The sequence below is a fragment of the Rhinoraja longicauda genome, chromosome 2 (genome assembly GCF_053455715.1).
Source record: "Rhinoraja longicauda isolate Sanriku21f chromosome 2, sRhiLon1.1, whole genome shotgun sequence".
NCBI lineage: Eukaryota > Metazoa > Chordata > Chondrichthyes > Rajiformes > Arhynchobatidae > Rhinoraja > Rhinoraja longicauda.
This window is the reverse complement of record NC_135954.1, coordinates 78956281-78978687: the sequence shown is the minus strand read 5'-3', so window position 1 is coordinate 78978687 and position 22407 is coordinate 78956281. Positions and strand designations below refer to the sequence as shown.

Genomic DNA, 22407 nt, shown 5'->3' with positions numbered 1-22407 from the left:
CAGCTTTGTGTCAACTGCAAACTTGCTAGTGTTACTTCTAATTCCTTCCTCCAAATCATTAATATATATGGTGAATAGTTGCGGCCCCAACACCGAGCCTTGCGGCACTCCATTCGCTACTGCCTGCCATTCTGACCACCATGTAGGTGGAAGGAAGTGACAAGCATGTGATGGACTGGGCTGTGTTCACCACTCTCTGCAGGATCAGGACATACCAGGCTGAGATGCATCCTGTCAAAATATTTCCTATGTCGCATCTACAGAACTTGGAATGTTCTTGGATACACCAAATCTTCTGAGATGCCATACGTTGATGTGCTTTCTTGATTGCCGCATTTATGTGATGGGACCGGATTAGCTTGCTGGTTGTATGCAGGTAAACTTAGAGTTTAGAAAATTATAAGGGACATAGATAGAATAGAGTGTCTCAAACTTTAAACCAGGGTAGCAATGTCTAAAACTACAGGAAATAGGTTTAAATTGAGAGGGGATAGACAAAGGGGATCTGAGGAGCAAGTTTTTACACACAGATGGTGGTTAATAAATGGAACAAGCTGTCAGAGAAGGTGGGAGAGCTGGGTACAATTACAACATTTAAAATATGTTTGAACAGAGTCCTGGAATGGCACGGTTTGGAGGGATGTGGGTCAAATGCAGGCAAATAGGTCTAGCCTATGAAGGCACCTTGGTCAACAGACATAAGTTGGGCTGAGGGGCCTGTTTCCATGACTTATGCATAATACACAACTTTTATTTTCACTAAATAGCTGGAAAATTCATTTTCTACCAGCTTGAAGCCCTAACATAATACTGTAGTTCTAAGTGTTCTGCTTCACAAATAAACCAACCCATCCATGGAACAACTTTACTGCTACTTCTTTCAAGCGTTGCCACATTAGTGAGGGCCTTCTCTAACCCATCTTGCTTTCTACATGCTGGTTTGGATTTCACAAATACTAATAGGTAACATTTGATAAATACATTGTGACATTATATGCTAAATGTTGTTGTCTGAATTGCAAAGAACATTTGTTGAAAATGTTGAATTTGCAGCTAGCAGGCTGAATATTCGAGACGTTGACATTACATTGCAAAGCAGACATTTCACGTGACTCCCAACCAAGACAATCATAATACAAGAGCATTAGAATACAGAGAGAACAGTGTTCATGTTTAAAAGTGTACTACTGATCTCCTCCAAAATTGAACAAGGCTATGGTGCAAAGAGTCAGCATGCTCTATCATACACATGTAAAAGTACAATAGGGTATTCATGAACATACCATATTTCCTCAACTTTAAATCCAATAGAGGCGTTGCTGAGCATTTGTATTGATTGCAACAATGTGCTGGGCCCAAGAAAGATCTTCATAAATATGCACGTCCAGAAACTTAAATCTGTTCAATCTCTCCACCACCGTCCTGTGGATGAAAACAGATTCGTATGGATCCTTGGCTTTCCCCTCCTAAAATCTATAATCAGCTCCTTGGTCTTGTTAATGTTGAGTAAGATTTGTTCCTCTGGCACCATTCAATCAAATTGTCAATCTCTCTCCTGGAGAGGTGGGGTGGAGGGTGGTGGGGAAACTACTTCCTTTTCGATGATTAACTGAAGGTGATAACCTGAAGAAAAAAAAGTAATGATTTGCAGTATATGTAGATCCTAGAGGATGTTGAGGTTCAGGGGATGTGGGGGTAAGAGGCAGTGAAGGTGGAAGATTATGAACAGCAATAAAACTATGTAAATGTTGCAAATGTAAATATTCATTTTAACATCAAAATAAAAGCTGTTATTTTAACATAATAGTATGGTAGTACCGTACTATTAGTACATATAGTACACATGATAGAACTCTCAATCCGAAGAAGGGTCTCAACCCGAAACGTTTCCCATTCCTCCGATCCAGAGATGCTGCCTGTCCCGCTGAGTTACTCCAGCATTTCGTGTCAATCTGCAATGTGAACCAGCATCTGCGGTTCCTTCCTACACCATACCATAATAGTATGGTAGTCCAAAAACGTTAGTATGGACTGTGGGAAGTGTCTACCCTCTCATCTTACCGCACGTCACCGGAAAAACATATTAGTCATTTTACAATTGCAGGTTGGCTGACTTCATTACATCTTTAGGTTTCACACTTCACACCCAATCTGAAGCATTTAATTATTGAAACCATATGATAGCAACTTAAAAGGTTGAGCATTCACTGTTATAGATAAGTGACAAAATCACCATTGTTTCTATTGTTGCTTTAAAATAACACCAGCTTTAGGCATTTACACATATGCAGATAAGGAAATCCTGAAGTGAAAATATTGCCCTACCCTTTTTGAGAGTATATTTTTGCAATCTTTGAAAAGTAATTAATGTAGAATAATTGGTTTTATATATATTTTAACTACACTTAAAAATAAATTAAATATTAAACGTATTTAGATTTTAAATAAAAATTTAGAGATACTGCGCGGGAACAGGCCGTTCGGCCGAGACTGCGCCGACCAGTGATCCCAGCATATTAACACTATCCTACACACACCAGGGACAATTTTTACATTTATATCAAGCCAATTTACCTACATACTTGTACGTCTTTGGAGTGTGGGAGGAAACCGAAGATCTCGGAGAGAACCCACGCAGGACATGGGAAGAACGTACAAACTCCTTACTGACAGCACCTGCAGTCAGGATCGAACCCGGGTCTATGGTGCGACAAGGGCTGTAAAGCAACACCTCTACCGCTGCGCCACCCTGCCACCCTTTTTGATCAGGAATAACTAACTTTTTACTGGGTTTAAATCACTGAATCATTTCCTAATCTTAGCAAATTATCTTTAAAGATGCCACTTACATCCCTCAGAAAATTTTAAATCACAATTATTTTTATTAAATGGTACTTCAGGTTTTACATAATCTATACTTTGCTTTCTGTACAATGATTAAAATGTGAATTATATTTCCGTTTTTACTTCTTTACAATGTTTAAGTAGTCTGCAATGCAATTTGCTGACCAGCCTGGCTTTCGCCGTGCTCTAAAAATCATGCCTTACTGAAAGTAACAGATGAAACCAGTCAGGAAATTGATTTGAGAAATATTTTAGATGTTGGTGACTATCCCCATCCCTTCATATTTGGCCACAAAATCGCATCTTAACATATTAGGGACTAGTATCACCAGATGTTTTTTCCAATTCTTAGTTTACTAGCTATTGTATATACAGCCATAACCAATTGCCTTTGTCAAATTGTCAATCACGTTCACAATTAGAAACAAATTGCTGTACCAGTAAAAATTCCTGACATCTGATACTTATTCTGAGTTGTCTAAAGATAATATATTAAAACTTGGGGAAAACATTTAATTTCATGCAAAATGGACAACAACAGAAGTGACTTTGAAGATCAACTTTTATATCATTACCATCTGAATGACTGCTTTTTTTTTTACATTGAAAGTTTGCACATGCAATTATAGTTTTATTCATTCGTGGAATTTGAGCAAAGCTAATATTCAATGCTGAAGTAGTTCAGTTCAGTTTAGTTTATTGTCACGTGTACCGAGGTACAGGGGACAAGCTTTTATTGCGTGCAATCCAGTCAGCAAAAAGACAATATATGATTACAATCGAGCTATTTACAGTGTAAATACATGGTAAGGGAATAAGGTGCAAGGTAAAGACAGCAAGGTAAGGTGTGAGGCAGTGCAAGGTAAAGACAGCAAAATCCGATCAAGGATACTTTGAAGGTCACCAATGAGGTAGGTTGTAGTTCATCACTGATCTGTGGTTGTGGTAGGATGATTCAATTGTCTGATAACAGCTAGGAAGAAACTGTCTCTGAATCTGGGGGTGTGCGTTTTCACATATCTAAAACTTTTGCCTGATGGGAAGAGGGGAAATTGAATAGGGTGCGACTCACCCTTGATTATGCTGCTGGCCTTGCCGAGGCAGCATTAGGTATAAATGGAGTCATTAGAAGGGGGACACAAAATGCTGGAGTAACTCAGTGGGTCAGGTAGCATCTCAGGAGAGAAGGAATGGGTGACGTTTCGGGTCGAGACCCTTCTTCAGAATCTACTTCCTACACATCAATAGAAGGGGGGATTGGTTTCTGCGTCCACAAGAAGCTGCAATTTCTTGTGGTCTTAGATGGAGCTGTTCCCAAACCAAACTGATGCATCCTGATAAAATGCTTTCTATGGTGCATCTGCAGAATTTGGTGAGAGTTGTAGGGGACATGCCGAACTTCCCAAGCCTTCTGAGGAAGTGGAGGTGTTGGTGTGCTTTCTGTAGTATAATTATAGTAGTATAATCCTGAAGTACAATTACTCGTGAACTGAGTAATAGCTAACTTCTTTAGCCACTGTGTTGCTGCCATGAATACACTCCCAGAGTTGTTGAGGATGAAGCTCCAAAATTTTAATAAATGGTGAGGTATTTTCAAGCCAGGATTGCATGAATATGGAAGGGAACTTTCAGGTGGTAATATTCTGATGTCATTGCTGCTTTTGTCTTTCCAAGTGGTAGAGGTTCCAGCACTGGAGGTGGAGGGAGAATTAAAAATTCAAAAAGATGAAAGCATATTTGCCCAGATCTGCCAAACAAAACTAAGTTTCAAATTTGAATGAATGAATGAATGAATGAATAAGTTTTATTGGCCAAGTGGTAGAACATGATTTATGAGCTTGTTGATCTAAAAGTACTGCCACAGTAAAACAGTGAAAACAGTCTCTGATCACATGAACCTCAGAAGTATTCTCATTTGATAGATGCAACAGATATTGTAAACCTGCCTTTGCCAGTAGCTTCACACAATGTGCATTTTAGCTATTTCTGAAAGGAATTCTTAGCAGAGGGGCAAAAAATACTTGGCATTAGACTAAACCATACCGAATAACTGTTGAAGACAAATCTGACCAAGCAATAAGCAATAATACCAGTGCATTTTGGGTCCTGAAAATTGTCATAAAGAGAAAAATACCAACCAGGAATATCCAAATACCTGTACGTACGTACTCCAAAGACGTACAGGTATGTAGGTTAATTGGCTGGGTAAATGTAAAAATTGTCCCTAGTGGGTGTAGGATAGTGTTAATGTACGGGGATCGCTGGGCGGCATGGACTTGGTGGGCCGAAAAGGCCTGTTTCCGGCTGTATATATATGATATGATATGATATGATCATCTAGGACAACCTTGCTTATTTTAAAGCACACTAGTGAACAATTACCTTAACTTCAAATAGACCAAATTAAGGTCTTTAGATGATATCCCTGTATACTGCTAGCTCTTAATACTTTTGCCTGGAATGATTATTTCCCCTTTCCCAGCATCCAACTTAGAACACCACTGCGCAGGAACAGGCTCTTTGGCCTCTCTTCAACGTCTTATCAAGGTAGAAACTGCCACAAACATTTTGTGGCAAATGTCACCATATGACTTCTAATCTAATTAAAAGGTAGATTAATACAGTGATTGATTTCAGACAAATGGCTGTTTCTAATGTAGTCAGGGGCTGATGTAACAGCGGCAGCAATGTCTCAGTCCGAAAGAGTTTCTGTGGGAACTGTACATGCAATGTTTGAGGGTTAAATGCCTCAGTTACAATCAGGCCCCGTGTAATGAAATTTCACTGCCAATTGCATTCCATCATTTAAAGCTGTCACAGTTAAACTCAGTTGGAGACAAAAAAAATTAACTATTCATTAAACATCAATAACTTGTACCATTTACCAAAATTGTAATAGTTTATGGATAGAAAGAGTACAAGTTGTAATCAATCCCTTAACAAGACTTTAATGATCAAATCTTACATGCAAATGAGAAAATGCTTTATCTACAATCTTGTAATCTACAAGAGTCACATTATTAAAGAGAGTAAACATCATTCGGGTTTTCCTCATGATAAAAATGATTTACATAATAGGTTGGCAATTATGTACAGATCTGTAAATAATCAACTTAATTGCATTTTGTGATCAGTTCAACTTTTCACTCAAACACATATCCATTTTTTAAGCATTATTACAACTTGTGCACTCAGGTTTTAGTTAATATTAGCCGGGCGTGGACTCATTGGGTCCAAATTTCTCCTGCGGGCCCGGAAACCCTCCGTGCAAACCTCTCCTGCGGGCCCGGCAACCCTCCCCCAATGGATGACACTCACCCACTCCATCCCCCCTCAAAACTCCCCCGGGGCCAGGGGCGGGAGAGGAAAGGGGAGGAGCCACTCACCCCGGTCCCGGGTAGCCAGCAGTAGGAGAGCTCTCCTCACCACCCCCCCCTCATTGGCCGCCACTCCCGTCACTCGGGAGGGATCGAGTAATACATGAATGAGAAATTTAAAAATAACAGGAAAATAAGAGAAAGTTTGAAGTACTGACTATATTGTTTTCAAAAGAGTCAGGGCAGACTCAAAGGACAAATAGTTATGTTTTATGCTAGAGAGTCAGAGTCATAAACAGACCTATTGTCCACTGAGTCCATATCAACATCAAGCAACAGTTATACTAATCCTACACTAATCCATTTTTCACTTCACAACAATTACCTTAGATTCTACCACTCAACCACATGTCCACCACTCAGCCATTTGTCCGCCACCCGCGCGGGTCCTGCCCTCGGTGGCCATCTTGGGCACCCCCCCTTCATTGGCCGCCACTCCCGTCACTTGGGGGGGGGGGGTCCCATTGTGACGTCGAGCACGGCTAACGGCCAGGGTATGTGGAAAAGTGATTTTTAAAATTATAAAATGTCAATAATTTAAAAAATAAAACACCAATTTGAATGAAACTTGCTATTTGCACACCGCAGGACAATGGCGAGTAAGGTGGGCTTAAAATTGCTGCGCTATTGTGTACCGTTTTGGCTGTATCTCATGAACAAACCAACAAATATGTATACAAACATGCAAGATGAGTTTTAGTAATAAATATATAGATTTCTCGCTACTTCAAGCTTTAATTGGTTTTAAAATACTTACCTTGTTTGTCTGTAGATAACACAAATAGCTAGGGAAGCGAAGGAAGCATATGCCATGTTTGCTTTTATAGGTCAGGCCATTGAATATAAAAGTTGAAACGTACCATTGCAACTTCACAAGTCTGAAGAAGGGTTCCGATCCGAAACATCACCTATTCTTTTTCTCCAGGAATGCTGCCTGAGCCAGAATTACTCCAGCATTTTGTGTCTAACTTCACAAAACACTGGTTAGATCACAATTTGACTATTGCGTGCAGTCCTGGTTGCCACACTGAAGGAAGGATACTGTGAGCTGGAGAGAGTGCAGAGAAGATTCATCAGGATGTTGCCTGGATTGGAGGACTTTGGTTATGGGGTGAGACTAGACAGGCTGGATGGTTTTTCTTAGGGCAAAGAACTGAGGGGGTGACCTGATAGAGATATAAAACGTTATAGATGGTCAGGAAAAGGGAAGATTTTCCACCTGCAAAAATTACATAGCTTTTGCTCTGCTTATTCAAATTCTTTATTTGTGAAACAACAGTACATTCAAGATGGAGGAAGATTGCGATTTTAAATAATTATACAGCTCCCATATTTGTGTCAGTTAGTATTGTAAAGAGATTCTTGCAGAAATTTCATTACTGGATTCGAGAGTATTTAAGGAACAACAAAAAGCAAATATGCAATCATTTTTCCATAATTTAGATATCCCTATCATGTAGACAAAGTCTATTTCAAGCTGTTGCAGTAGTAAATATAACATTGATTGTTTATCAATCTGCTAACAAATAATCAGGACAGTGGAAAAATAAGAGTGCCTCAAGCTCCAATGTCGATAACCATAACTCAAACAAAATTTCCACATTAAAACTTCTGTCAAATTACAGAATTGTTTGGTGAATGTATAAAATCATGCGTTATAGACCCTTCAAAAGATTATCTTAGAGGTCTTCCTTATTCTCTAAACAAAAATAAACTCCATTTACCCAACTGCAAATATACAAAAAATATAAATTTCTCAAAGCCAGTGATGCTTGCATGATCTCTTTTCCAATTATCTGTTAAATGCCATCCCTGGAGGTTACAAAGAAAAATAAATATAAAACATGATAACTATGCACCAATTAGTCTGAAGCTAGGCATTAGTGAATTGGATGAAAACACAAGCAAAAAACATATTTCAGTTAATACTTTTATTTAGTGTGATACCTTTTATCTGTCCTACTGAACATTTTAATAGCATAAAGCAAACTCACAAATTCAGAGTTCCTCTTCAGTCTATTAAAAACCACCAAGACATTCTGATTGACATTTGTTCTTTCATTACAGAAATAAGAAAAGGTTGACAGTACAATTAGGCACACTGTTGACACTGTACAATGAAATGCACAAAATTCATTAACAGCTATTTACCATGTGCTCTTAGGTTCCCCCTGTAGTTTACAAGCGTGCTCGGATGAGGACATTTCATCCGTGACAAGTGAGTCTCACAAGGAGTGACAACCAAGACTTTTAAAACAAGTCCTTAAATAAACTTATGCATCAACAACACAATGCAAGTTGTTGGGTTAAGAAGACTGCTAAACATACGATTCAAAACATTAAAATTTTTCATTATACGATTTATTTAAATGCACATATGCTAAAGAAAATATTGCACAAAATTAAAATCTCAGTATAAAGTATGTAGGTGGGTTGATTTAAATTAGGTTTTAATGCAGATATCTGTCAGAATTAAGTTTTGGTAATATGCATAATGCATCTTACAGATCATAACTTCCTGACAATTGCAGAAATGGGCACTTTATTTCTGTGGCACAAGTGAAAACCAGCATTCAGAAAAAGTCTGGTCAGATTAAAATGAGAAAACTATTTTTTAAACAGGAAATTTAAGGCTAATCTCAATTACATTTGTTAGTGGCAACATTATTCTGATCAATCCTAATCAGAGCACTCACTTGTTACCTTGAACATTCCGACTTTGAAGTTCATTAAAATCTCTGTACATTAAAATCTACAATCATGTCTGGAGGCGTTACAGTTGTATGAAAATACACGGCTCAGTAATTTCTGGAATAATGGATCAAGCACAGACATGTACACAAAATAAACTGCTCTATTCAGCTGTTTGGGGAGTGCAGGCAATGGGATGGAAGATAATCCAAAATTATGGTTCTCTCAGTCCAGTGAGCAAGTTTTCATTTCGCTCGAAACCCCAAAGTACAATTCCTGTCAGTGGGAATGTTTATCTCAGGTCTTTAGGTTCTTTCACATTTATACTCTTTTAATGTTATTTTTAAAAACCAATTTCCATTAACCATCACTTTCTCTCAATCGTGCAGTTGTGTTTCGAGTTGTGCAGAATTCATCATCTCCAAACTGGATACACGCCAGTTTTATTCCAATGCAAAATCATCATAATTGTGCTTTGCTCTATCTTTAGGCAATATTGCTGCTACTCCCACTAACTGTCCACAAGACAATTTAAAAGATGTATAATTGGTTTTGATGCCAACTAGATACAAGAAGACAGCTATAAGATGCAGCAGTTGGACCATGCATCCACAGCTCTTCTATTACAAATGAATACAGATTTTCTCAATGAGCTATGAACATGTAATAAATATAAACCACTTATGATACACAGGGTATTATGAGCAAAAAAGTGCATTAGAAATCAAACACGGCAGACAACGATGTCTTCCGAAGTAAGCCACTGAGTCATGGCTCTGGAGGCTGGCACAAAGATGGCATTGTAACTGGAACTTAGCTTTGAGAGCCCCAGGAAATTGCCATAACAGAGACTGAACTAGAGAAGGTGCCTAAGATTCTGTTCACAGAGCACAGTTTTCATGCTTGGCAGCGTCACCTCTTCTGAGAGGAAGCAATTTGAGCTGACTGAGACTTCTGCTTATATCTTTGCATCCGCTGAGATCGTGAATGCAATTTGATGAAGAGCTCACAAAATTTATACTGTGGAAAAAGGGTTTCAAGGAAGCCTTCTAGAAATACATAAACCAATCTTCTGTTTAGCTGGTTATGTTGAAACATCTCAAAGACTCGTAAAATGCCCTTGCGTGTGGTTTCAGCTCCAATTATGTGTTTTAGCTCATCTGGGGGGAAAATAATGAAGAAAGAATCAAGGAAATATCATAACAGAATAGAATACTAGAATTCAATTTAGTACATAAGATTCCACACTTCCTATGAAGTTAGAATCAATCTAAAATTGGAAAAGTATCTCTCTGAGCAGTAGGAAAGGTTGATCAGTGATGGATAACAAGGTCTGAAGAAGGGTCTCGATCCGAAACCATTCGCCCATTCCTTCTCTCCAGAGATGCTGCTTGTCCCGCTGAGTTACTCCAGCATTTTGTGTTTTGCTTCAATTTAAACCAGCATCTGCAGTTCTTTCCCACACATGGATTACAAGGATGTTGCCAGGACTAGAGGGTCTGAGCAATAGGGAGCGTGAGTAGGCTGGAACTCTATTACTTTTAAATTGCAGGAGGATGTGGCGCAATCTTAGAGGTGTCTAAAATCATGAGAAGAATAGATCGGGTAGATACGCAGAGTATCTTGCCTAGAGTAGGTGAATCGAGGACCAGAGGAGGACATAAGTTTAAGGTGAAGGGGAAAAGATCTGAGGGGTATCTTCTTACACACAAAGAGTGGTGGGTGTAAGGAACAAACTGCCGGAGGAGGTAGTTGAGGCAGGGACTATCCCGACATTTAAGAAACAGATAGACAGGTACATGGACAGGACAGGTTTGGAGGGATATGGACCAAACATGGGCAGGTGGGACTAGTATAGAAGGGACATGTTGGCCGGTGTGGGCAAGTTGGGCCGAAGGGCCTGTTTCCACGCAGTATCATTCTATGACTACAACATGATTCTGTTTTCTCACCACCAGATTCATCAATAGTGTACATTATACAAATTAGGATGCATTTCCCATTCTCCATAATAATCATGATAGCTTCTCAAACTTGTTTATCCCAAGAAAGAGAGTTTGACAGGATGGCAATATGAATTAGGACATCTTCCCTTTAAATATGAGCTCAAATCCCCCACAGTGAGGAAGAAGCCTGTTATTTTATGAATAATCCACTTAGCCCCTAATTTGCACGTAATGCAATGCTGCCAATGAGCAACAAAAGCCAAATGAATTTCCATTCCGGAAAAGCTCATGCAATAAAATAAATTCAAGAGGTGTCGAAAATTAGGAAAAAAAGTCTTTCACCTGGCATAATCATTAGCATTTTTGTCTTAGCTGCTACTCTTGACCTCATTCTTATGGCCTTTTCCCTGCGCGGTGCAGCCTCTGCCAAGATACCATTCGGCCAAAATGAATCTCTGTTGGTAAAATAAATAATTTATTTTAGAGATGTTATCAAACACCAATAAACGGAAGAAACATCTATAATTACCTATTGCTAAATACCTGAATCGTTTTACAGTTTCTGCAACCTGCTCTGGTGATGTCATCCAATCAACATGGTCCACTATTTTTCTAGAAATGGAGAAGTATCAGAATTGAAAATAAAACTTGTACAATTATTCCAAAAGAGACATTTCAGTGACTTCATCAACTCCCAGCACCCCAATAACATTTCAGTTATGCATGAAATTTGACCATAGAACTGTTCAATTTAACTCACCTCAGTGAACAATAAGCCATTTTCAAAATAAACTGTACCCATGTAGGAATTCATTAATGCCTGAAATCACTGTCAGATGCTCCAGGGCAAAAATACTTCTGGCTATTGTATCTTTCCTAGGAATTTGGTAATTATCTAATTTGACAATACCAAAATACTTTGATATTAGTATCTTAAGCCAGCCCATGTAGTAATAACTGAAAACATTTTTCCTTTCACCCTTAATAGATTAGTCGAGCATGGAATCAGAACATTTGGACCAACTTTTCCATGCTGACCAAAATGTCTATCCAAGCCCTTCCCATATATATATATATATATATATATATTGCTCTAAACCTTTCCAACACATGCCCCTGTCCAAATGTTTTTTAAACATTGTAATTGCACCCTCCTGTACAGCTTCCTCTGGCAGCTCTTTCCATATACTGTACCTACTACCCACTATAAACTTGCTATTTAGATTCCCTTAATCCTAGTCCCTGGTAACAGCATTGCGATCTTGAGGGGGAAAAAAGCCCTTGCCTATCTAACCCCTCTTTACAACTTGTCCATCAGTCCCAGTAACAGCAATGAGATCGCAAAGGAAATTAAAAAAATCCTGCTTATCCAACGTCCCTTTACAACTCAAGTCCACCTATTCCGGTAATGACCTTGAGGGTCTTTTCTGCACGTTTTCCAGCTTAATAAGATAATACATATAAGCACGTTACAATCAGGCTTTAAAATCATGTTCAATATGTAACATGAAGGATTGATATCAAAGCTGTCTTCAACTATTCAACTTTATCGGCATTCCAGAAAGAACTGACCATGTGTTTTAATAATTTAATATTGGGATTGCAGTGCGAATTAGGCACATAGTTTGCAAAGTCCCTTGAATTGCTGTAGCAACTGGTTATGTTATGCGCCTAGGCTTATCATTGGCAAAAGTCTTTACGTATATCAGATGTTCACAAAATTAAAATATTGCAAAAGCGATTCAGAATTAAAAATATGCCTTTTTTTAAAAATCAATCGTTCTTTAAAAATTATGCGAACTTCAATTAATTAAAAATATATAAATTATATGAAACACACTAAGCTCAACAAAGCTGTTCTATTCCTCTGAAATGGAGGGTGTCGGAGCCATTTACACTTAATTTAGTTACTGTCATTGTATTATGGCTATGTTTAATATTTCTAGTTTCTGTCTTTTTTGCATGCTTGTGGGTGTGATTTGATACGTAATGGGGAGTGTCTACATGGGAGGACGCTAGCGTAGCGACAGAGATTGTGGGTCAGTTTAGTCTCAGAGGATGGAGAGAATAGAGTTTTTTACCACACACGTCTGCCACACTCATGACTGCCACACTTGCGCCAGCTACTCTCACAAGGACCACACGGTAACGACTACACGATTTTTACTGTATTGTTTGAAGAAGAAACAGTTGATAAGAACGAAAAGTTATGAATTACTCTTTGATTTGTGCTACTTTAATAAAGACCAATTAATATAAAGACCAATTAATCAAGAAACAGCATTTGGAAGATTTGTTTTTGTTATCTCAGTGCGGTGTGTGCGTAAGCTATACCTCCATTCCATCCCCGAGCAGTAATGGCTATCGAAGTGGCTATTCTAACAGAAGAATCTACGAAATACTTTTTCTACAAGCAAAATCCGATTCAACAGTGGATCTGAAGAAGAAGCTGAATTTCTGCCAGAGATTAGAGTTGATATCCTGGAACAAAGAATCTGCCAGTCAAAGGCAAATTGACACGGTCTACACCTGGATCATTAGAAGATTGAAGACTTCATTGACCGGGTACCGTGAGTAGACGACTGTTTAGTCGTAATTTTAAGTTAAGGAGTTTAAAAAAATTAAAAGCCTGTGAGAAAATTCTGTAGAAGTACTATTTGATACAAGAAGCTTGTTTATGCTACGAGGAGATAAGAAAACCAAACTCGCAGAGCATGACCTTGAAAATTAACGATGTTGTGAACTACAAGATAAGGTGCTCAGCTAGCGATTGTTTCCCATTGGTACTGGCCGAAGACTCTCAGTCTTGGAATTAATGATGTGTTTTGAAAAAATACTCATTCTGTTTTAAATTCTTCTGGTGTTTCTGGAACATAGCGATAAGCACCAATTCATCATGGATCTTCCATCAGGTAAGTATGAAGAACCGCCGCAGGAGGGTAATGCGGAGCAAAAATCAAGAAGAAGTTATGAGAAATGAGACATTAAACTTTTGGAAAAAGGAGAGGCAGCCTATCTGGAAAGATGCCAGAAGGATAGAGACAAGTTGTGGAAGCAGGTCATCAAATTAATTGAATATCAGAAGGAACTAATGGAATCAGATGGGAATGCGAATATTGTACAATTTAATCTGGATCAACTACTTAACCTTTGCCATGAGGTTGGAGAAAAACAACACGCCAAAGACCCAAACAACTACCAAAGAAGCTACTCGAATGGCACACTCAGTGGTTCCAAGAGAGGGTGGAATTTTTTGATGGTTTCATGGCTGACGCGGAGAAGTGGTTGTCTGAAACCGTAGCTCAAACATTGCACTCTACAGTGGAAGGTGCGATGCAACAAGGTGTTGAAGTGGAAGAAATTACACCTCAGGATAGTCTCAAACCTTTCAACGCAAAGATCCAGACGTAAATCTGGTTCTGTAGCCAGTTCAACTACGAGAGTCTCTGCTCAAATGGAAGCTGAAGCTGAGATGGCTGCTCTCTCGCTAGAAGCTGCCGTCTTAGAGAAAAAATATGAGATTGAGGAACAAGAAGAACAGCTGAAGAGAGAGGCTGAGAGACAAGAAGAACAGCTGAAGAGAGGCTGCCACAAGAAGAACAGCTGAAAAGACAAGCAGAACAGCTGAAGAGAGAGAAGGAACGGTTGGAAATAGCCACGAAGCTGGCAGCTGCTAGGGCAAGGAGGGACATACCGGAAGGCCAAGGATCAAAATGCAGCTCGAGAAGAAGAGTTTGCAGTATCTCAGAAGAAGAGTTCCTTAATCCAAGAAGGAGCTACTAAGCTGGAAACAACAACTAAAGTCAACCCACAGCCAGAACCATTCTGATCTCGTGACGCCAAACTGGCACTAAGTGGATGGCCGACAAAACTAGACCGAAGCAACCTACCTTTGGGATGTCTGTTAAGGCTCGAAAAGAGCCAACCCAGTACTCTTCTCAGAGGCCTGTTCATCAGCTACCTGCACCCAGCCAGAGACAAACAACTGATTATGGGGCTCGTGACAAAATTTATCCGGATCGATCTGCCCTAAGCCAGGGATTTCAAAATGAATTCTATGAATTGGTAAGGAATCAAACGAGACTCAGCGAGCTCATGGTTCAACAAAATCTTTCTGCCATCTTACCCCCAATGGAAATTCCTAAATATGATGGTGATCCTTTACAATATGAAACTTTCATAGTAGCGTTTGAAGAAGGAGTGGAAATGAAAACTACAAGTCACAGAGATCGCTTACGATTTCTGGAGCAATATACAAGCAAATATTCGAAGCAACTTGTTAAGAGTTGTCGACATTTGCCTGCGGATGAGGGCTATCAAATGGCAAGAGAACTGCTTGAAGAGCATTTTGGTAACAAACAGAAGATTGCTAGCGCATACATGAAAAAGGCCTTTGCTTGGTCAGTTATCAAGGCGGAAGATGTGAAGGCTTTGCACGAGTTTGCGATATTTCTTAGGGGTTGTTGTAATTCAATGAGAAATACCATCCACATGGAAGAAATGAATGTTGTTAGTAATATGAAGGCTATCCTTCTAAAACTGCCCTATAGGCTTAGAGAAAAGTGGAGAGATAAAGCAGGCCTGATACAGGAGGTTGACGATAGAGAGGCCATGCTTCCTGACCTGGTGAATTTCATGGAAAGAGAAGTATGGTTAATGTCAAACCTACGCTATGGGAATATTCAAGATCCTAAATCAGCAACTGTCAAAGGCTCTACCTTTACTAAAACCAAGGGACGATCAGGACCTAAGGAACGCAGTTTTGCTGCTGCCGTAATACCCGTAGAAACGAAGGACGGAATGAAAAAGGATGTATCCACCATTAAGTCACAAGGGTTTTGTTTTTCATGTAATGAAGTTGGTCACACTATAAGATGGTGTCGAAAATTCAAAAAATAGGAATATAAAGATAAGATTGACTTCTTGAAGGAGAAAGGAATCTGTTATGGATGTCTGAAGAAAGGACACATGGTTAAAGACTGCAGGAATCGGATAACTTGTAATATATGCAAACAAGATCAGCCTGAATTGCTTCACATTGAACAGAGGAATACGGACGAGAAGCCGGAGCAAATGAACAAAAGGAGAAGCCAGCTACGAGTGATGTTGTTGCCTCACCTCAGTTAAATGCACATATTGGGGCCGGGGTAGAAACCTGTATTTTCTCCATCTTACCAGTACAGGTAAGGAGCAACAAGGGGAATACAGTGTTGCAAACATATGCATTTTTGGACAGTGGAAGTTCAGCTACCTTTTGCACAGAAAGCTTGATGAGAAGGCTGGACGTTACAGGAGAAAAGGTTAAGCTTCTCTTGAACACCATGAATGGTCAGAAATGCTATAATAGTTATCATATCACAAGTATGGAAATATCTAGTCTGGAGGAAGACAATTTTATACAAATATCTGATGTGTTTACACAAGAGACTATGCCCGTCTCTCATCCAAATATACCCAAGCAAGAAGACTTGGAAAAATGGCCTTACTTGAAGGATGTCAAGATACCTAAAATAAATTCTGATATCGACTTATCGGAACGAATGCTTTGAAGGCATTAGAACCGAGAAAGGTTGTTACCAGTCAAGGAGATGGATCGTTTGCTGTGAGAACCATGTAACCATACTCGGATGGGTTATCTATGACTCCCTGAGAAGGAACAACAAAGGCAGGAAAAGGAATAACTATACTGCTGCTGACATCAATCGAATATCTATTGTAAATCTAGAGGAGTTGTTGACCAAGCAATATAATCACGACTTCAATGAAAGAACCAGCAAGGAATTAGAAGAAATGTCCAGAGAAGTAAATTTTTTGGAGATTATGAATCACTCAGTAAAGATGATAGAAGGACACTATTGCTTCGACTTACCTTTTAAACAAGAAAGTGTTAGTCTGCCGAATAACCGTTGCATTGCAGAACGACGCATTCAGAATCTGAAATGCAGGTTTGGCAAGAATACGAAATTTCATGATGAATATACATCTTTCCTCACAGAGATGATTGATAATGGTTATGCCGAAAGGGTGCCAGAAGACCAGCTGAATCGAAGTGATGGAGAGCTTTGGTATATCCCACACCATGGGGTGTATCACTCAAAGAAAGGAACATTAAGGGTGGTCTTCGACTGTGCTGCGGTTTTCAAGGGTAAATCACTTAACTGTCAACTGCTGCAGGGTCCAGACCTAACGAACTCACTCATCGGAGTTCTCATCAGATTCAGACAAGAGCCGGTAGCTTTGATGGCGGATATCAAGGCAATGTTTCATCAGGTCAAGGTATCGGAAAAACATGTCGACTACTTGCGATTCCTATGGTGGCCGGATGGTGATGCACAACAAGATCTCGTTGGATACCGGATGAAGGTACATCTCTTTGGAGCAGTGTCATCACCAAGTTGTGCAAACTTCGCATTGAGGAAAACCACTGAGGACAATAAAGCTCATTTTTCTGAAGAAGTGACAAACACAGTAAAGAGCAATTTCTATGTGGACGATTGTTTAAAATCCATGTCTACGGAACAAGAAGCAATTCAAATGGTAAAACATTTGACTTCCCTCTGCAACAAGGGAGGACTCATGCTATCGAAATGGATTAGCAACAGCCGTGCTGTATTGGAAACCATTCCACTAGATAACAGAGCCAAGGAGACCCGAGAGTTGGATTTGGACAAAGACAATCTCCCCTTGGAGAGAGCACTGGGATTGCACTGGTGCGTTGAAACAGATGTGTTCAAGTTCAGAATTCCGATTAAGGAGCGACCATGTACAAGAGAGGGCATCCTGTCCGTGATTGGTTCTGTTTACCACCCTTTGGGATTTCTTGCACCATTTACACTACCAGCCAAGTTAATTTTTCAGGATCTCTGTAAGACGAAACTTGGATGGGATGAGAGTATAATGCAAATCTTCTCTCAGCGATGGACAGAGTGGTTAGAAGATCTCGACAAGATCTCAGAGTTCAGAGTGAAGCCTACAAACTTTGGTCGAATCAAATTTGCTCAGCTGCATCACTTTTCTGACGCAAGTGAAAGTGGTTACAGTACTGTTTCATATCTGAGACTGGAAAATGATAACAATGAAGTACGTGCTGCATTCTTAATGGGAAAGGCCAGAGTGGCACCATTGAAGCAAATGACGATTCCCAGAATGGAGCGTGCAGCCGCAGTCTTAGCTGTCAGAATTGACATATTGCTGCAAAAAGAACTGCAGCTTAAACTGGAGGAATGTACCTTCTGGACTGATAGCATGACAGTGCTTAGGTACATCAACAATGAAAACAAACGCTCCCTAACATTTGTCGCAAACAGGATCTCTTTTGTAAGGGATGCTACTAATGTATCACAGTGGAAGTATATTAATACCAAGGAAAATCCTGCGGATGAAGCCTCTAGAGGATTAACAGCAGACCGCTTCTTAAGCAGTAAGAATGGATCAATGGGCCAGAGTTTCTCTGTAAACCAGACCGAGAATGGCCAAAGTTTAACCTGGAAACTGAAATCTCTGCTAATGATCCGGAGATCAAGCAAGACATCATAGCGAATGCCATTATTAAGGACCCATTGGATTCAACAAACTATTTAATTACCCATTTCTCATCATGGAATAAGTTGAAGACTGTGGTAGCTTGGTTTCTTAAATTAAAAACAATGCTTTGCAGTGGACTCATAAGAGAAAGGAAACTCGGGCTGCTATGAGTAGCTTTGAAACAGATCCTGGCAAGCTGAAAGAAAAGGTTGACAAAGAGATGCAAGTCTTTAAGGCATCATACCGGGGACAGTGTTTATGTCCGGATGATCTTTTTAAGGCGGAAAATGCAGTTATCTCTTTCTGTCAAAGACAAGAATATAAGGAAGAGCTATCAGCATTACAAGCTGGTGAACATGGTGTTAAAAGAAGTAGTTATTTATACAGGCTTGACCCGATACTGGATAAAGGTTTCTGAGAGTAGGTGGTCGCCTAAATAAACTAGCGATGCCTGAAGAAGCTAAGCATCCTATTATTCTCTCGAAGGACTTTCATGTTTCAATATTGCTGTTACGACATATTCATGAACAGATCGGACATGGAGGAAGAAATCACATGTTGTCGAAACTTTGTAAAAAGATACTGGAGATCATGTCAGACGTTAAAGGTTCTGTGCGTACTATACGACTTCAGACTAAGGACAACATCTTGGTAAGACCGATAACCACGATATGTCCACGATATGTAAAATTGTCTCTTCGGAATGGAAAGGCGACCTTTGTTTCTGGGCCGTGTCTCTGTTCACGCTGCGGCCTACCATCGGCCAAACCCCTGGAGCTGGCAGCCTGGGACCACCTGGGACCACCTGTGGAGGCTCCGGCCGCCTGGATGTCGGAAGCTCGCAGTCCCTGCCCTGGGTGGGGGCCGACATCGGGAGCTCCGGCAGCGGCAGCGTCTTCGCCCGCCCCGAATTGCGGGGCTTGGGTCGCCCCGCTGCGGACCTTTCACCGTTCGGCGCGGCCTGGAACGTGGCAACTTCAACAGCCTGACCACGGGAGAAGACGGCAAGGGAAGAAAAAAGACATTCTGGCCTTCCATCAGAGTGAGGAGGTGACTGGAGGAGACTCACTGTGATGGATGTTTCTTTTTGTTTTGTGTTGGTTTATGATTGTGTGTGTTATTGCTTATTTTTATTGCTTATTCTTATTGGTCTTATTGTTGGACTGTGGGTAATCTTTCATTTCACTGCAAATTTATGTGTTTGTGACAAATAAACTTGGCTATTGACTATTAAAGGAGAAGATTGAAGAATCGCTAAAGAAGTTTGAATGCCAACATACAAAGCATATTACTTTTGTTTTTGATAAATATTAAGCTTTTATAGCTCCTTTTAATATCTATTGGTAATTGCTTCGTTATATATGCAGAACAATTAGGGGCCGGTGTGCAGGAGCCATTTACGCTTAATTTAGTTACTGTCATTGTATTATAGCTATGTTTAATATTTCTAGTTTCTGTCTTTTTTGCATGCTTGTGGGTGTGATTTGACACGTAATGGTGAGTGTCTACATAGGAGGAGGCTAGCGTAGTGACAGAGATTGTGGGTCAGTTTAGTCTCGGAGGATGAAGAGAACACAGTTTTTTACCACACTCACGTCTGCCACACTCGCGCCAGCTACACTCACAAGGACCACACGGTAACGACTACACGATTTTTACTGTATTGTTTGAAGAAGAAACAGTTGATAAGAATGAAAAGTTATGAATTACTCTTTGATTTGTGCTACTTTAATAAAGACCAATTAATCAAGAAACAGTATTTAGAAGATTTGTTTTTGTTATCTCAGAGTGTGGTGTGTGCGTAAGCTATGCCTCCATTCCATCCCCGAGCAGTAATGGCTATCGAAGTTGGACTTTGAGAAGGTATAGAAACTGCCATTACAAAGGGAGTTTGCTGTATCTAGTCATATCCAGCATATTTTCAGTGCGCAGATTTCTCAGCACACTGCAGCGCAAGCAGTTTGAATGCCAGCAGTGGGAATGTTTGGTACCTCTGGGATTTACAATGGCAATCTGGCCCTCCCTCCATGGAGCCATCGCTTTCCACAGTATCATAGCATAACACTCATTAAAGCTTTTGCATGTTTGAGAATACAGAATATTCAGCATATTGGTGTGTATTAAAAGTGGACAATTTGGTGTCAACAAACCTGTTGATTGTGTCTCCATAGGTTGCTCGGATAAGTTGCTGTAGCAGGTTTTTTATGTTTCTTCTTAACCAGTGATTTCTTTCTTTCAAGTCAAATACTTCATCCATTAGCAGCAGCATAACTCTAAGTGGAATATTGTCATCTACCTGTAAAGGGTTTCAAGAAAGGTAAGCATAGAATTATGATTTACATATAAAACATTACTACATAATTATGAATTAGGGATTTAATTCATCCTTAAAATTGATTTGTCAATCATTAACATAACATACAATTCATAAGATAGACAAATTCTTGAAAAAGTTTCTTTAAAATATTCTTCATATGCTATGCTATTATTAGCAAATAGTTCTCATACAACGCCAGTAATGGTATCAATCGATGCAATATTCAATATCACAGCCATATTCAATAACACTTAAACATTTTAATAAACTGTAATCAGAGTCATGGAGAGAAATAGCAAAGAAAGGCCCTTCAGCCCTCTGAGCCTACACTAACTAGAGCAACCATTTTTATACCATTTCTACCCACATTCTCATCAACTCCCCACCTCAGAATTTACCACTCATCTACCTGTTAAGGACAATCAACAGGTGCCCTTTAACCAAAATCTGCACATTTTTTAAAATGTGGGAGAAGCTGAAGCAACAGCAGGAAACAAGTGCATTCACAGGGCGAATCTGCAATCTCTGTACAGTCAGCAGCAGGGATTGATGGATCTGAGAGGCATTGGTCTATTTGCTGCACCCCTGTCCTCTAATCCTTAGAGTGTGAATTTTAAGTGTTATCTTTGTACTTGAAAATGGTGAATGCAAAGGATTCTACATACACTTAAACAAGTGCTTCATCACCATTTGAAAGCAGAGATATGCAAACTTTAAAAATTCTACAGGGCAAAGTAATTCCTATGAAAACTTTAAAAAACAAGAGCAACTATGTCTTAAAATATGTTAATCAAACATTAAGATTTTGTGTAATGTTAAACAAAAATATAACGTACATTATCATCCAGTTGGGCAGAAACACGAATATGTTCACCACCTTCTTCTGGCTTCAATGGAGGAACCTGCAGCAAAATGAGATAGGTTAATCTTATTTGTGATACTCAAATTAGAGCAAAAACGTATATTTAAAATAAGGCATTTGGAAGAAGGTCAATATCTCACAAATCAATAGATTCCACGTTTTAAAAAAGCAACAGCATTGATCTCTTCCAAGCTTCAACAAATGCACTACAATTCTGTCCAAGTACATACCTGATTGAAATCATTTCACCAGTGATAGCTGTGCCTTGGTCCCAAACTCTTCAATTTATACCCTATACCTCAGCACCTCTTTCCTCGAATACCACACTCCCTGATTAGGTTCTGCCCAAATGGCTGTTTATGTAGTTTGATGTCAAACGGTATTGCATTTTACTTTTAAATGTTTTACAGGTTGAACACCGCTTTTCCGCCAACTGATGGCCTGTCCGCTCACCCCTATAATCTGGACAAAATTACGGGGGTTCAGTTGCAATTCCCTGAGAATGAGGAGTGTGGGATCGGGTGGGGGGTGGGGGAAAGGAGGGGGCAGGGAGTGGAGGGATGAGGGGGCAGGGAGTGGCGACCCAAAGGGACTACAATACGACCCATAACAACAGCTGTTCCACCAGAACGTGTGTTGGGTGAAGGGCTCACTAGTGCACCTCGCGAGTCGGGAATGGGGTCAGAAGGCGGGTGCTGTGAACGGCCAGGGAGATGGTGGGAGCCAGGGATGGGTCGGCAGGTTATTCTATTCACATTCAGTTTATATTTGTCTTATTTAAGTTTCTGACACTGGAGGGGTGTCATTAGCAGGCATGGGGTCTATCATTATCGTCATTTCATTATC

General features: G+C 39.8%; 1 protein-coding gene across 4 annotated transcripts in view; it reads right to left on the bottom strand.

Moving 5' to 3' along the window:
* Positions 1-7517: 7517 nt before the first annotated feature.
* snx13 (sorting nexin 13) overlaps positions 7518-22407 on the bottom strand; it is a 125705-nt gene continuing 110815 nt past the window's right edge. For all 4 annotated transcript variants that reach the window (XM_078421885.1, XM_078421899.1, XM_078421892.1 and 1 more), the window contains 5 exons: positions 21536-21601; positions 20533-20678; positions 11402-11470; positions 11201-11313; positions 7518-10072 (listed from right to left, as the gene is read on the bottom strand). In XM_078421885.1, coding sequence (XP_078278011.1) covers positions 9825-10072; positions 11201-11313; positions 11402-11470; positions 20533-20678; positions 21536-21601 — 642 coding nt within the window. In that variant the 3' untranslated portion in view covers positions 7518-9824. The remainder of the gene's footprint in view (positions 10073-11200; positions 11314-11401; positions 11471-20532; positions 20679-21535; positions 21602-22407) is intronic.